This window comes from Polypterus senegalus, chromosome 16 (assembly GCF_016835505.1).
Source record: "Polypterus senegalus isolate Bchr_013 chromosome 16, ASM1683550v1, whole genome shotgun sequence".
NCBI lineage: Eukaryota > Metazoa > Chordata > Cladistia > Polypteriformes > Polypteridae > Polypterus > Polypterus senegalus.
Genome location: NC_053169.1, coordinates 45,750,492 through 45,766,160, shown reverse-complemented (window position 1 = coordinate 45,766,160; position 15,669 = coordinate 45,750,492). Strand labels below are relative to the sequence as shown.

At 35.9% G+C, this 15,669-nt stretch overlaps 1 protein-coding gene across 23 annotated transcripts in view; it reads left to right on the top strand.

Annotated features, from left to right (window-relative positions):
• Nucleotides 1–15,669, top strand: part of nrxn1a (neurexin 1a) — a 1,096,290-nt gene that overhangs the window by 393,376 nt on the left and 687,245 nt on the right. For 10 of the 23 annotated variants that reach the window (XM_039738493.1, XM_039738492.1, XM_039738483.1 and 7 more), the window contains 2 exons: nt 4,224–4,525; nt 11,334–11,495. In XM_039738493.1, coding sequence (XP_039594427.1) covers nt 4,224–4,525; nt 11,334–11,495 — 464 coding nt within the window. Of the gene's footprint in view, nt 1–4,223; nt 4,526–10,321; nt 10,367–11,333; nt 11,496–15,669 lie in introns of all 23 variants that reach the window. The other 13 variants (XM_039738491.1, XM_039738485.1, XM_039738484.1 and 10 more) reach the window with 2 other exon arrangements.

Sequence of the window (15,669 nt, the reverse complement as noted above, 5' to 3'; positions counted from 1 at the left end):
TAAAGAAGAATATCTTCAGGCTGGTTGCTGTTACATGGTGCACCATAACAGGCCGAAACATTGAACAACTATTCTTTACTTGTGTACAATATAATATAAGGTTGAATTTCACTGTAACAACAACCTATTTGTATTAATGTTGAAAAATTCCAGATTGAAAGCAGAATGACACGCTCCTGGACAGTGGTCTCTTAAATATCCTGCTTTTGGTTTATTTTCAGGCTTCCTGTAAACTTACTCCTTTTCTGAGAATTTATAAGGCAGCTCGAGTTTTCTGCTATGCAACAGTCCAGCTGGGTAATTGATCTGTGGTGAAGCTGAAACCAAAAACCATTAATTGCCTTTCACTCAGTGCATATAGAGGGGCAAACAAGGAGCTTTATCAATAAAAACCTTTGAAAAGACAGGTGTTTTAGTAAAGAGCTTTAAGTATCACATTTGTGTGGAAATCATTGCTGTATGCATGTCTGTTGTTCATGACTGATCATTTGTGTTATACCCTGAGATGGTCTTTATTATGGAACCCTCAGAGAAAAGGAGCAAGTTCAAGAAGCAAAATTGTACTCTGTTCAGTGCATAATCCATAGCAATATTGATTGAAGATGGAGCAAGCAGGGGAATACGAATGAGAAGATTATCTGATCTGATTTTACTGATAGGGCCGCCAATGGGAAATGTATTAAAAAGATGTTTGTCAGTCAGCATGCCAGAGGTATGATCATCCAAATCACAAGCAACACTGCCTTTTCCAATAAAGATTTATATGGCTTTTTTTCAATAAGGATAATGAACATTGCTTAAAAGATTTTGTCCAGAATACTGAAGAAAGGGCTCTTGTATACACAAAATAAACCTTTACAAACTTCAGAGGTGCTTTACAAATCTCTAAAAAACGAATGGTCAGTTTCTATAAGACACAAGAAGACCTTTAGCTTGATAATAGTTGGTTTCTGTTTTAATTTGTCACTTTTTCATTGAAAGTCATTGTCAAATAAGGAAAAAATGTCAGATTTACAAATTAAGATGGCACTGACATTTCACATTCTGCATGCTAGTTGCCATTAATTTTCTTGCCCTTTCTTGTGTTATGTCAAACACCCAAAGGTCTGCAGATCTTTGGCACTGATGCACCCTGACCAGCTGTTCTTCAGCATGATTGTGGAGAAAGCAGACTTGCAGGAGAGGTTTAGTGGGAGAGACATGGCAGGATATGTTTTAATTAGTTTTACAAAAGGAAAGCTTATTGTGCAGGTAAGACATTATGCTTACCAGCTTTATAGATGCAGTTTGAAGCCATCAATGATACAAAGGAAGGCGTGTGGTTTATTATCAGACATGGAGGCCCTCTGTATACACAATAATGTGTCACTTAATCTTCTAGAATATTAATACAAGAAAAAATAAGGGGTGTTAAAATCACTTACATTCTCAGAAACAAATGTGAAAAAATTGTGCTATAAATAATAATAATAATAATACATTTTATTTGCGTAGCACCTTTCCCATGCTCATGGTGCTTATAATGAATTCATTAACCTCATTAGTGTTAGACCTGAGCATCACACGGACTGTAAAAACAGCGTGTACAGTGTTAGTCCAGAGCATCACTTGGGCAGCTGTATAGACGCATCTCACGTAAACATTAGACCTCAGGATTACTCAGGCTGTAAAAGTGGCAACAGCATTAATGCCAAGCATTGCTCGGGAAACGATAAAGGTGTGATTTGTATAAGTGACAGGCCTGAGTGTTATCCAGGCAACGGTACAGACACGTCTTCTCCTAAGACGTCTCGTAAGAAATGTTTTTCAGCAATCAAAGTGTTGCAGGCTTTTGACAGTGATACGAACAGTGATGAATCTGTCTCAGGGAATGAAATTGAAACAGACAGTGATATCAAAGTGATTCTGATGAATCCAAAAGGAACACTCCTGTCAATTGCACTTTTACAGTGTGCTGTTCAAAAGCTGATCAGTCTGGAAAGAAAATCTGCAAAGAATCACGCTACTATTGTCTCGATTGTGACATTTGATTGTGTATTTCACCATGCTTACAAAAGACACATTTTGACAGTATATACGGTATTAGCATTATCTTTATTGTTAATAGGGGGCTCTGGCCCCTGCTCGCTTTGCTCACCAACCCCCGTGCGGTCCCTACATGCTTGTCATTTCCAGGATCTGCCACTTGCGACGAATCGTGTTGTGCTTTTGGAAAAACATGAATATCAACTCCGTCGTTGATATCTCCGTCTTTCGAAACAGTTATCACTGACAATTCTTCTCATGTTGGTTTATTATATATGCGAGCGTGATCTTTCGGATTCATACAGAAATCAAAGAAAACTTCTTTGTCTGTGTTTTTCAGATAGATTTTGTGTAAAGTGCAATACTTTTGTGTGTATGGATTTATATCCATTATTGGCTGTAGAATTGCTAATACGTCCGATCGTTTAACTCTTTCGATTCTATGTTGCATCGCTTCTCTGTGATCAGAAATATAAACTTGACCGAATTGTGGTTTCTTTGAAATTAAACTTGTAGTAGCTTTAATTGTTGTAGGACCACAGATTCTCATAGCGTATGGTCCTGAATCATGTAAATGTACGTTCTGAGCATTGAATGATGTGAACGCTAACAGATTATTGTAGATTCGGATATTTTGCCTGTAGTGTTTGTGGATTTCCTTTTACCAAATAACAAATCTTTTATTTCTCACGGATACGCCTCCTCATTTGGAAGAAACACTATTTTTACCTGATGGCAACACGAATTAGATGATCTACAAGTCTCCGACTTAAACTTTAAAGCCGAACAATATCTACATACTTCTGTCATATCACCTATGTCCATATATTTGTTTGCACTAATGCGATCTTTACTTTCAAGTTTTTGAGACTTTCGAATTTTAGTACTTTGTACTTTCATAATCTCTAATGTTCTGCATGTGTATTGCGCCAACATTTTCGAACCTCTTTACAACGTTCTAGTTTGTCTTCTACTCTTTGTCTTTTATTTCTAGCCCCGGGCATGGTTAAATCTCTTGGCATAAAGTCTCATCTAGCAGGACTTGAAATTATCTCTCTGAAAAAGTCTTGTCCCAGGATAAATAGTCTTGTCTCGTCCCAGGATTTTTTTATGTAATAGAGAGATTTTATTACTCATTATTATTATGATTTGTATCAGTATTATACCTTCTAAACTTCTGACTTTGTACTTTTATTGTTTAGTACATTTTACAGTAGAAGATGAGATTTAATAAATGTATCATTTTTTTAAGCCAAAAAATGCAATGCTTTTTACAAGTTTTTTTGCGAAAAAATGTAACATTAAGGAGGTTAAGATCAAACTCAAACTTTGTGAGTGCCTGCCTAAACCTAACTACAAAGTAGTTACTAAAGAACAGAGACTTGGATAAAAGAAACAGGATTTAAAAAACACAAATGTTGCAGTCATCTCAAGCTTTCAAATTTCAACATGAAAAATAAGGCAGGGTCTCTTAAAATCATACTCCAAAATGTATCTGAGGCGTATGATCTACAGTGATACAGCAATAGCATCAGGCATTTAAGAAAAGCTGACAATCATGGCATATGTCGTTGGCTTCCTCTTATACTGTCACACATGTGAATGTACCACCAGCATCGTCTAGGCACAGCCACATTGCCCCTCCTGTAACGTCATTACTATTTGCAGATTGTTACATGCTCAATATATATTGCCCTGTTGTGTGTTGTGTGTATCCTGTCCTGGTCTGGCGCCCTGTCCAGGGTTGGTTTCTGTTTTGTTGCCAGCGCTGATGGAACAGATACCAGCTTTCTGTGGCCCTGAAATGAGTGGATAGGCTAAAAAGTGAATGGATGGAATATATTATAAAAAATGACCTCCCACCAAGTATTTCTTAATACATCACTTCATCATTTTAGCCATGTAGAATTTAATATTGTCTTTCTATCTATGTGCTTGCTGATGTTATTTCTTTCACAATGCATTTGCCATCATTATTCACCGACATGGAACTAAAACATTGCAGAATAAACAGTTTGCTTTTCCAGTTTCCAAGTGTTTTGTACTGAAATATGCTTATCCTAAAGTGTTTTCTGTAAAGCAACTATAGCTAAAGAAATCATGCATGTGACATCATTAAAATGGAATAAAAACAACTTTAATTCAGTAATTGTTAATGTCACCTCTGTTTCTCTTCTATTTTTTTTCTTTTCCTGTAGGAAAAGAAGAATACGTCGCAACCTTCAAGGGGTCTGAATACTTCTGCTACGACCTATCCCAGAATCCAATTCAGAGCAGCAGTGATGAAATCACATTGTCGTTCAAAACTCTTCAGAGGAATGGACTGATGCTTCACACAGGCAAATCGGCCGATTACGTCAATCTTGCTCTGAAAAATGGAGCAGTCTCTCTCGTCATTAATTTGGGGTCGGGGGCCTTTGAGGCGCTGGTGGAACCTGTGAATGGGAAATTTAATGACAATGCCTGGCATGATGTGAAAGTAACAAGGAATCTTCGTCAGGTAACAGTACAATGGATGATAGCAGAGAAAAACAATTTAAACTTTCTAAATCTTTTAATCTTTTATATTATCAAGCAATTCAGTATCAGAAATGATATTGTTCTGTTTATCATAAAAAGAACCCACAACTGAGCAGTGGCATATCTAGTTCATTACGAGGGTTAAATATCATGGCAATGCAACAAGTAAAATGCACTTCTATAAATATCTCTATTCGATAGTCGTTCAAACAGAACTAGGGGCAAATACTGCATATAATTTTATTTAATATTCTTTTGATATTTTGGTGAGAAAGTAATGCAACATCTAGATTGCTACAAGAATAATGTCATTCAGATGAGCGAATAATGAGATATTTGGAGCTGACAGCACTTAGAAACTAATTTAATTTCCAGTATAATAAGTAGCAATCGCTGTCAGACAGTTTCCCTTGTAAATGAACCAAACCAAGTTAACAGCAAGAGTGAAACAGAAGCTTTGTATCAATGCTTCTGCCACATTCTGGCAGACATTTGAGTCACTTTATTATTTATAGATTTATCTCTGCCATGCACATTGTTAGGAACACAGGCAAGATGAGCACAGCTCAAGATGGCAATTAGTTATCGTGCTTGGCTTTCACTGTGTCTGCATAGTTTTTAATTGCACCCAAAAATTTCAAGAATAACATGCTTATTTTTGTCTGGGCTGAAATTAATGAAAGCTTTACTGCAAAGCTTTATATGTTGTGTAAAAAGAGACAGAAAAGACAGTATGTTTTCATCTTTGTGACAGCATAGACAGTCAGTAATCTTTAATTGCATGGTTCTTCTAAAATAAATATTTTTCTCCAGCTAAATTTTAAGAAATTTGCCAACCAAGACTAAGCCCAGTTTTTAGTGCTGATGTGCTATTACAGTGATGCATAACTAGTTCATTATAATTGGTTTTACTGATATTTTATTTATTTTCTCTGTCACTTTATTTTGCTATATTATGTAAAAGTAAATGGTTAAGTCATGTGCTGATGCTTCGCAATGGATCAGGTCATATCCAGAGTTGCGTCAATGGTGATGTCATCTTGTGTAAGAAATACAAGTGAATGTGTCCTCGGCAAAATCCATGCAATAAGAAAACTAAACACACAAGGCAAAGTATGGCTTGTTTTAGAGCTTCCCTACTGTTACTGGCAACACGGGAAGCAAAACTGGGAAAGATGCTCACTGTTAGTCAAGAAAAGTTCAGACACAGCTAAGCAGTCCGGTCGGCCACTGGCTAGTTTAGCTGATTGGTAGAACTTGCTGCTTGTAATTTCCAATATCCTGAGCTTGCATCTCAGTAGAAGGGATAGCTGTGACGTATGGGCGTAATACCCTGAACACTTCCTCAGCAGAGACATCCATAGAGTAAAGAACCCATCTGTTAAAATGGTAAAGTGATATGGATTTCTACTGACTTGTGCAAGGTGGAAATGGTGTCTTATGAATGGGTGTCTATTTCTATTTCACCCCACAACTCTAGGTGGTGAGGATGTTCCAAGGCTTACCTACAGAAATCCATATTTGGTCTTGTCCTCTTCCAGCCCATTTGTTATACTATTAACTATGCAGAAATGATTGAAACAAATTGACATAAAAAAGCAAACAAAAAATATTAAATAAACAAGAATAATATCCAACAGAGCACTATATAGTATTTCCAAAAATACAACCAGCAGAATATACCAACAAATACAGAGATTGTGAAATCAATTAACTTACCTGGGCCTAATAAATACTATGAGTCAGTCCTCAACTTAGTTGTAAAACTGAAGTTTGAGAGCTGGTAAAGCACACACAGTTGTTAAAAATAAATGTGATAATGTGATTCTATCCCAATATGAAAACCAGTACGATTTCCACACTCTCATTGATGGCTCAGATCATTTGTGCCATCTTCCACAGCTGTTCTACTAATTCAATTCAGAATGCTTCCTCTTCATGGATATACGGTATCTTCTAGGAGGCCACCTCAAAGAGTAATCGCTCTAGCTGTGCGTGACATAGATCCAGTGCTGGCAGAAGATGGTCACTTTCCAGTTATGCGCCACACTTCAACGCAAACACAGAATCCTATGCTTGTCCTAGTCAATGTGACCATTTATATTTGTTCATGGCCGCTGCTGTGCAAGGGAGATCCAGGAAAAATTGTTTTGTCTTTATGTTGATGTCCTGCTGTCTGTTTGCATTCTCCACACACAGTAGACAAATTGAGGTAACATCCAAATTTGAGATCATGAACAGGTATAATAAATGCACACCAAAAAACACCATGTTGTCATTTGAAACTGATGATTTTCCTCTGAGCTCCTTCAAACATTAGATCATCCACCCTGTGGTTTCATCGATCCCTCATTATTACACATAACAGAATAAAAAAACCTTGCATTTATGCAAAAACATAAAATGAGAATGAATAAGGATATTACATGTAAAATAGAAGTATTGGTTTACCAGAACAAGAGGTGGGTAGACTGCATCAGACTACCTTCTATTTGCTATACCTTATTGTACTTTCATCTTTATTAAACAGTCACACTGCTGTGTTTCATGTGTACAGCATTTATTCTTGACAGTGGAAACCTTACAGACTGTAAAATATTATGAATTTTAGAGTAAGGCTTTATAATTGTTCTTTACAAATACCATTTATGAGCAGACTAAGCTGTGGTTCATTCCATTGAACACGATGTCAAGGCTATGGGCTGAGTTTGTCAATTTTGTTTCAGATGATCATACTGTATCACCATCTTTTTTTTAAATGCATCAGGCAAGGAAATAAAAGACAGCCATGGACAGGGTATTATTTAAGTCCAGAAAACTTAAAACCAGTTAAACTAACACACAAATTGTTAGGATTTAACAAGAACCCAGAGTACCTATGCATAACACATACAGCCATAGCGAGAAAGAACAAGGCTCGCACAAACAACGACTGGGGTAGGACTCAAATTCTGGTCATTAAGTACAGTCAGTAGCAAGATAGTACCACCTGATATACTCAAGCACAATTACCCCTTAAACTTCTGTTTAAAGAATATACATTATACTTAACAATCCTTAATATCTCTCTGTAATTTTGTATCAGTCTTTTTTCTGTGTACTGAACTGGTAACTCAGTTGCATCTCCTCCTGATGCATACTTTTTGTATTTTTCCTGTAGCAGGTGATCACCCAAGATCCTCCTTTGTGGACCCCATGTGAACCCCAATGAAGTTACAGCTGTTGTCAGAAAGTTGTTTTCTTGTAGAGTTCTCTTCTGAATAGTGTGAAATGTTTATACAAATGGCCACTTACTCATAACATTGCTCCTGTTTTAAAGGAAAGGTACTTATTTTGGTGACCATTGTAATGAAGCCACAAAGGAATCTTGATTTCTGGAGAAGGTTTGTTCATTACTTGCATTCCACGACCTACTATGAGCTGAACTGTATGGGTTATGGAGCCCACCTTCAAAAGAGCAAAGCAGGATTGTGTCAGTTTCTTAACTAGCCTTGCCTGGTGCACCTTCCTTCCATATCTAAAGTCAATGTCACATTACAAGACTTCTAGTCAGAGGACATGTCAAACTTAATGACTGCAGTTTCTGAACTTGCTGCTGGTGTATGATAGTTTACATGAGTCGAAATCACAGGGCATGTCAAATTATGCAACTGTCAGCAGTACTAGGGTGTTGTACCGTGTTAGCCATTATGAACATAGTGAGAAGTCAAGCAAAATGACACCTTTTAGTGGCTAACTAAAAAGACTTCTCACTGCATCTGTCAGGGAACCTTCCAATTAAATTTCATATTTACAAAGTATTAAGAGCACATCCATTTTTCTGACAGCCAATAACCTGCTGCCTGTTTACACACAGTTTCTGTGTGAAGGATCTACACGTATGACAAGGTCAGGTGCAATCTCTGCCCCCAGCCTTTTCTGCTGTTTATTTTTTTTATCGTGTTATATAAAACACAAGAAATCAGACAGAAAAGTGTCTCTTGCGGTTGTGAGGCTCAAAACACCGACATTCTTCATTCCTTTATGCATTGTACTTCCAGGTGAGAGCTCATTGGTTGTCAGCTCTTATGTACACAGAGCCCACCCCAACGACTTAAAACAAAATCGAATCTGTTCGATGTTATTGGGGCAAATTGCAGACTGGTTGGACTGAGTCACTGGTAAATATTAGACTAAAAGACTGGCGGTCACAGAAGTGCACTGCAACTGCCCATGACTTGCTAAGATTATTTAAACAAAGGCTATGATTGAAGATCGCTGGAAACTTTACGTAATGTGACATGGCCTTAACACAACAACATTCTGTTCCATTTATTTTTAAATTCCTTCTTGTCCTTGTGTACTATCTCCCCCAAACTGTGTATTTCTTTCCCTTTCCATATTCTTCCCATCTACTCATCCCTGAAGAATTTGTGTCTGCCCCATATAAATGCAGATTGCCTCACCCACCTCCTTCACTTAAAACACCATCCCTCCCTTTTCCCACATAATAACACATGCTTCCACATTACAGTATATATGGGTATTTGTGTGCTTTAACTTTTACGTTGTTGCTCTGAGACTCCATTATGCTGTAAACAGATAATTGGTGACTTGAAAGGGAAATACACATTAATCCACACTATTTAAACGTGATTACTTTTAATTATGTGAGTAGAAGTAAGCAGATAGTGTGGCCAACTTCTTAAATCAGTGCCAGATCCTGGTCCATTCAATGTCTCACTGCATGTGTCATTAAACTTTCCTGTGACTATATTTTTCTACTTATAAAGCAAGGATGATGTTCATTATAGCAATGTACAATATATAAAGAATAAGCATTTTGAGCATGGACGAGGTTGTATATAAAGAAAGTGTTTTATTATTGTTGAAATCATTACAAAATACATGACTTACAAGGTTAAGAAGAAGTACAAAAAGTCATACTGAAATATGCTGTATAAAGTAGAAATGTCCTTTTACCCTCCCTAGATTTGCTTCTGCTCATTTTGTGGGAATCCCTAGAAAAACAAATACTTGCTTAAAATTCGATGAAAAAAATAAAATAAATAAATAATAAATAAATAAATAAATAAATATCAGGAAGCTAAGAATGCATACATGCATGCTTAGTTGGGAAGTTACAGAATCCATTCTACTCATTTTCTGTGTCAGGATCTTCTGTGCTTTGTTTCATTACAGTAAACTGATCCTAATGTCCATCAGTAGGACCAATGGAGGTATGGGAGATGAGAAGGATCCCATGTGTGCTGTAATTTTCAGTCGTAGGGATTTGGAGTAAACAAAAGATGTTTAATGACTAAGAAAAATACAATAAATATGTAGTTTGGTTTTTACTAAAGAAGGGTTCACACGATAGCTTTTGTTAGTCATTTAATGTCTGTCAAAGCTAGATATTGTTTGTATTCTGTAAAAAATGACAAAATAGAAAAGATTAAACAAAAGAGTTGACCTTTTGCAAAGATGGGGCTTTTAGAGGAAAAATGACATTTGTGTATTTAGGAAAACAGTATATGATGTATAATCAGTGCTGGTTACATTGTGGAGGCGTATGCGTTAGTCTGCTTTTTTCTTGTAAAATTATTTTGCCCTTTTTCTATGTTACTAACATGCTTAAAAACTAACATGTCATTCATGGAATGTTTCATACTACTAACCGATACCTTTAACGTTCAAAATGATGTACTAACATGATAGTAACCATCAATTTTTTTGGGTAACAGTCGTTATTCTGTTCACAGTTTTTAATTTCCTTTCTCCCCCCTTCTCCACAAAGCACTCAGGCATTGGACACGCTATGGTAAACAAACTACATTGTTCGGTAGATATCATTCTAATTGTTTCTTAGTTTGGGTTTGCCGTGTGTTTTCTTTCTTTCTTTTACTGTAGACATCATTAACAAAAAGGGAACTGCGGTTGGTACTCTTTCTGCTTACTTTTTAATCCTTCTTTTCATCTGTTGGTTACCTTCCTTATTTTACCTGTTCCTGTCCAATTCTGTTTAATTCACCTATAGGGGCATCGTTTACAAGCCTTTGCATCAAGCTGTGGTTAACAAGGATAAGGCTACTTGCTGGCTGGCCTGGTGCTCATTGGCTCAGCCAGTTACTTACCATTAACAAAGCATGGCATGAATACTGGATCTGAGAAAATGACTGCAGTGCTCCATCCATTCATTTGGGAAAAAAATCATTCCATCGCAAGCAATTATGTGGATTTTTTGTTTAATACTTTTTTTCTTTTTGTGTGCTCTTGCATGCGCAGAGTGGGCTTTCCAGTTTATTTTTAATTTCCTTTTTGCGTGCATGAATGCAAAAAGAAGAGCAAAAGGCATGTGTTTTTTGCTTTTTTGGTATTACTTTACTTTTCTAAATAGCATAGCTTATCTTCTTGACTATATGCAAACTGTGATTGTGCTTCTGTTTGCTTGTGCTTTCAATCTAACCTGGTTGCACGTTGTTTCTTTAAATCGAAAACAAACTGCTAATCTTACTAATATGTACCCTAACTACACTAACCTAGAAATACATTTTACTAACACCATTTTTGTGTCTGCTAAATTACTTTTGAGTTGCAACTAGGGACAATACTAACATTAGTTCGATAATCCGTAAAACTCCTAACTAGTTTAGATTTTCCTAGGGGCAGCAGACTAGAATAAAATATCAATATTAAAAACAGACATGAAAATGGGTTTCAGACAAATAGGCCTCACACAGGAAAATCTAGCAATGCAGCGCATAGGTGTCTGAGAATAGCGTGTCCTTTCCCTGTGCTTTGTTATGTAGGTTACAATATCAGTGGATGGAATTCTGACCACGACAGGCTATACGCAGGAGGATTACACCATGCTAGGCTCTGATGACTTTTTCTATGTTGGAGGTAGTCCTAGCACTGCCGATCTTCCAGGTTCCCCTGTCAGCAATAACTTCATGGGATGTCTTAAAGAGGTAAGGTCATTTTCATGTTTTCTTATCAGTGGCAGTCTTTACACATTGTTTTGTTGCTCTCTATGCATTTTTATCTGGAAGGCTGGTCTAAGATCATTTTCTACAGCAATTTTTTCCTAACACTATTTCTGCATTCATCCATCTGTCCATTTCCTGAGATTTCTTTTCTATTATAGCATTGTTGGCAGCTACCAACCCTGAATGAGATATTAGTTGATTGCTGGACATATTCACATATACACCAGTATTCACACTAGGTCACTTTACATTGACATGCTCATTTTTGGGTTAGAAAGAAAACCAAAATACTTAGAGAGCACCCATCCAAAAACATAACATCAATGCAAACTGAGAGTTAACATGTTCAAAGTTGCACACAACTCCCTGGAGTTGTGTTACCTCTGTTCTTGTTGTAAGTAGATGTTGAATGCTCATCTTGAAGGACTAATTTGCTGTAGGCTAGGAAATAATGGTACTGAAATGGGATGAGAAAAAGTATAGTCATGGAAAATGGTCTGAGTTTAAAACCAAGGGGAATAACGAATACTAAATATACCAAACCCAGAATGCAAACTAAAATCAAAATTGAAGAAAACATGTGAAAATCTCAACCCTTTGGAAGATATTATTTCAATGCTGTAGCCACATTTCTCTGACATTTGCAAAATTCTACAGCTCCGTGTAAGGTTCTAGCATTGAGTATGATGAGTATACCAGAAAAGGTTATAACTTAAGTATCTTTTACGTTTTAAGTATCTTTTGTGTTTCAATGAAATTCACAGTAAAACATTTCACATAAAATGAAGAGAAAAATTGGTAATATACACAAAAATAACTTTTTACTTGTAATATTTCAGTTTTAGGCTTAAATTGTAGTTGATTCTTTGAGTTTCTATATAGGTTTCTATGTTGGCACAACTGTATCCTTGTATACTCTTCCATTTGCAAGCAAACAATCTCTTTGTCTTTCCTTTCCTCTGGATATCTGAGATAATTCTGTTATGTCAGAATTTGTTTAGAGTATCCAGAAAGTTGGACATCCTCAGCAGGGAACCATCATCTTGAATAGCTGCAGCCTAATGGCATCAACATGGTAGCAACTTGTTTTGTTGTCAACAACAAAATGACAAAAATGAGTCAATGAGTTAAAAACAAAAACGGGGCCAAAACAAAAATAATAGAACAATGATTGTTAATAACAAATACAATAAAGGAAAATTTGAAAATATGTACAAAGCAAAACGTCATACTATAATAAAGAATCATCAAAGTGTCCACATTCTGATGTAAACAATTTTTTTAAGACTAAATGAAACTTGACATCATATGCAAGAGGTTTGCAACACATGGAAAAGTTTTGTGCTGACTGAAACATTTGGCAAAGGCCAGTTATTCCCATATGATGGCTATCTTAACATATCATTGATAAATGACAAGGTTGAGGAAACTTGAGAGCAAATACAGGAGAAAAAATCTCAATAAAGTCAACCTGTCAAATTACCAAGACAAGCCCTTTAATGAATCTTTGCAACACCTCTGTATGTACAAGTCTGTCAAATTCCTAGATGAAGTGCAGAAACCGTCATGGCAGGCAGAGTGCACAGATGTTACTATTAAAAGTGATCCATTCATAAGAGTATTTAACAAAAACAAATATAAATTGGAGTAGAATGAAAGTTTTCATCAACAAGTATAAAACATAAAGCTTGTTGATTCATTTTATGAAATAAGATCTTTAAAAAATATGTGGAAATTATATAGAGTTTGAAACAAGGAGCTACTCTGCATTCCAGCTGAGAAGAAACTTGTTAACTTGTTCTACTCCTCAAATGTTACCTGTTAGTAAATGAAAGCATTTTACCTTAGCATCCGAGCAGGCGGCACTTGAGTAGCAGCGAAATGGACAGAGTGGCCAGCCAGTGTTTGAACACAATTAAGAAAATTGTATGAGTATTAAAAGATGTACAGTACAAATATATATACTGTACATCTTCCAATTCTGGCTGCTTTGTATTTGACACTGCTATGTTTCAATTTCTCACCCGTAGTTGTGTTTATATTTTAAATGTGCCATTTCGATTCAACTACGAGGGGCGTTCAAATATAAACAATAATATGTGAGCTGCACTTTATTTATTTAATACAACGAAATTACTTACACACTGTTTTTCTATATAGTCTCCTGCCACTGCAATCCACTTGTTCCAGTGCACAGGAAGCTTCTTAATCCCAGAAGGCTAGAAGTCTTTTGACTGCATGTTGACCGATTCTTGCACAGTGTCAATAACCTCCTCACTCAACTTGAATTTCAGCCCTTCCAAAAACTCCTTAAGTGGACCGAAGACATGATAGTTCCTCTCTGAATGACATCTACCCATCATACACTGTAGACTGAGGGAGATACTCATCCCCAGACTGATTTTTAACTCGGGAATAAATCTGAGATAGAATGACTCCTTCATTTGACAAAAGTTTAATAATAATCCGCTGCGCTGCACTACTTTCTACCTCCTGCTCCGACATGTTGATTACAACTGACAGGAAGGTAGTAAAGAGCAGCTACAACTACTAACGACAACTTCAAACATGCATGTGTTTGTCCAATGAGTCATGTCTACCTTGCACTCTTTACAAGAACAAGAATTTATAATTGAATGCCCCTCGTATTATTATGCAAAAATACATTTGCTTCCTGGTAAATAATCGCCAAACAAGCATAACACCTTACCCCTACTGTTTAACCATTAATTTGTCTTAAACAAAATTAATCATGACATGAGCAATTCCATCATTTCTTTTTCTCTTTTGTGGGAAATGAACACTATAACTAGGGAGATTAGCAGCCAATACGCTTAAATGAAGAAATGTATATGAAGTCCTGCAGTACTTAGCCAGGTAATGTCCTAGGCTCTACATGGGAGAGAAACTGTCATTCATTGTAATGTAACTTACTTTCTTTATCCTGTGTTCTGCTAACTTGATTGTATTAGTTGAACACAGAATTAAACGAGAAAGAGACCGTGTTCATAGCAGATTTGATGACTTGTCCAAATATGGCATTTAAAGCAGAGTAAATGGTTTTACTTATAATTATTACTGCAAAAATAAACTAGAAAAAAGCTGAATTCAGTTAACCATTATTTTTCATTGCTGTTTTCCCAACTCCATTTCACATTACATTACTGATTTTGATTTAAATTTCTTTTAATTATAATTGATTATATGCAATTTTTTAATAACATTTTGAAAAGAAAATGTACGTATACAGTAATTCAGAAATATTTTATAGACAAGAATACTTATTTAAACACAAGCTATAATTTTCAGATAATGTGTAATTTCTCTTTACTACTACAATGTTTGCATTCATATGTATAATGTCTTAATTTAATTTAAATAAACATAAATGTCACATATTGGCTAAATACTGTACATATGATATAATAACACCCATTTCTACTCACTCCAGTAGCTGAAGGTTTGGCAATGTTTTTAATACTTGCCGTTTAACCCTCACTGATATGCTGTACCTACACTGAAAAGCTGATCTTGATTTTCTGTAATTGTAGTTCAAGAATAATCATAATCATGTCCTCCAGTTGAACAAAATGCTATGTAGTCTCAGATTCACCCATTTTTGTTTCCATGACTGCATAGCTTTTTCGAATGAGTATCTGCACATCCCATTCATTATCCTCTTCAGCAGCACTAGAAACCCCTAAAACATTATCCCTTTGCCACTGAGGAAATAAGATGATATGAATGCACTTTTGAAGCTGCTTATTACTTTCTGGATTGTGGAAACAATTTTTTATTCAAATAAAACACTGAGAAGTTGACATGGCATTTTGTGCTAAACTCTGTAAGTTATTCAAACATCACACTAAATATTTATATCCTTATACATTAAGAACACCTACCAAGCATGCCAGTAGCTCACAGCAACATGATATTTCACTTGTGTTGCGATTAATTTGAATGTCTTTTGTGCAATGCTGCATTATATGTATATTTATACAAAAGATAACCCAAACGTCAATGAACTCAAATTGTGCTGTCTTTTTGTCTGCAAGAAAAAAAAATCCTATAGTGTGCAAAAATGATGATAGTGTGTTTACTACCAGGTTTGGTAGCCAATTCATATTTCTTTGGTATTTTAAATTCTTATTATAAG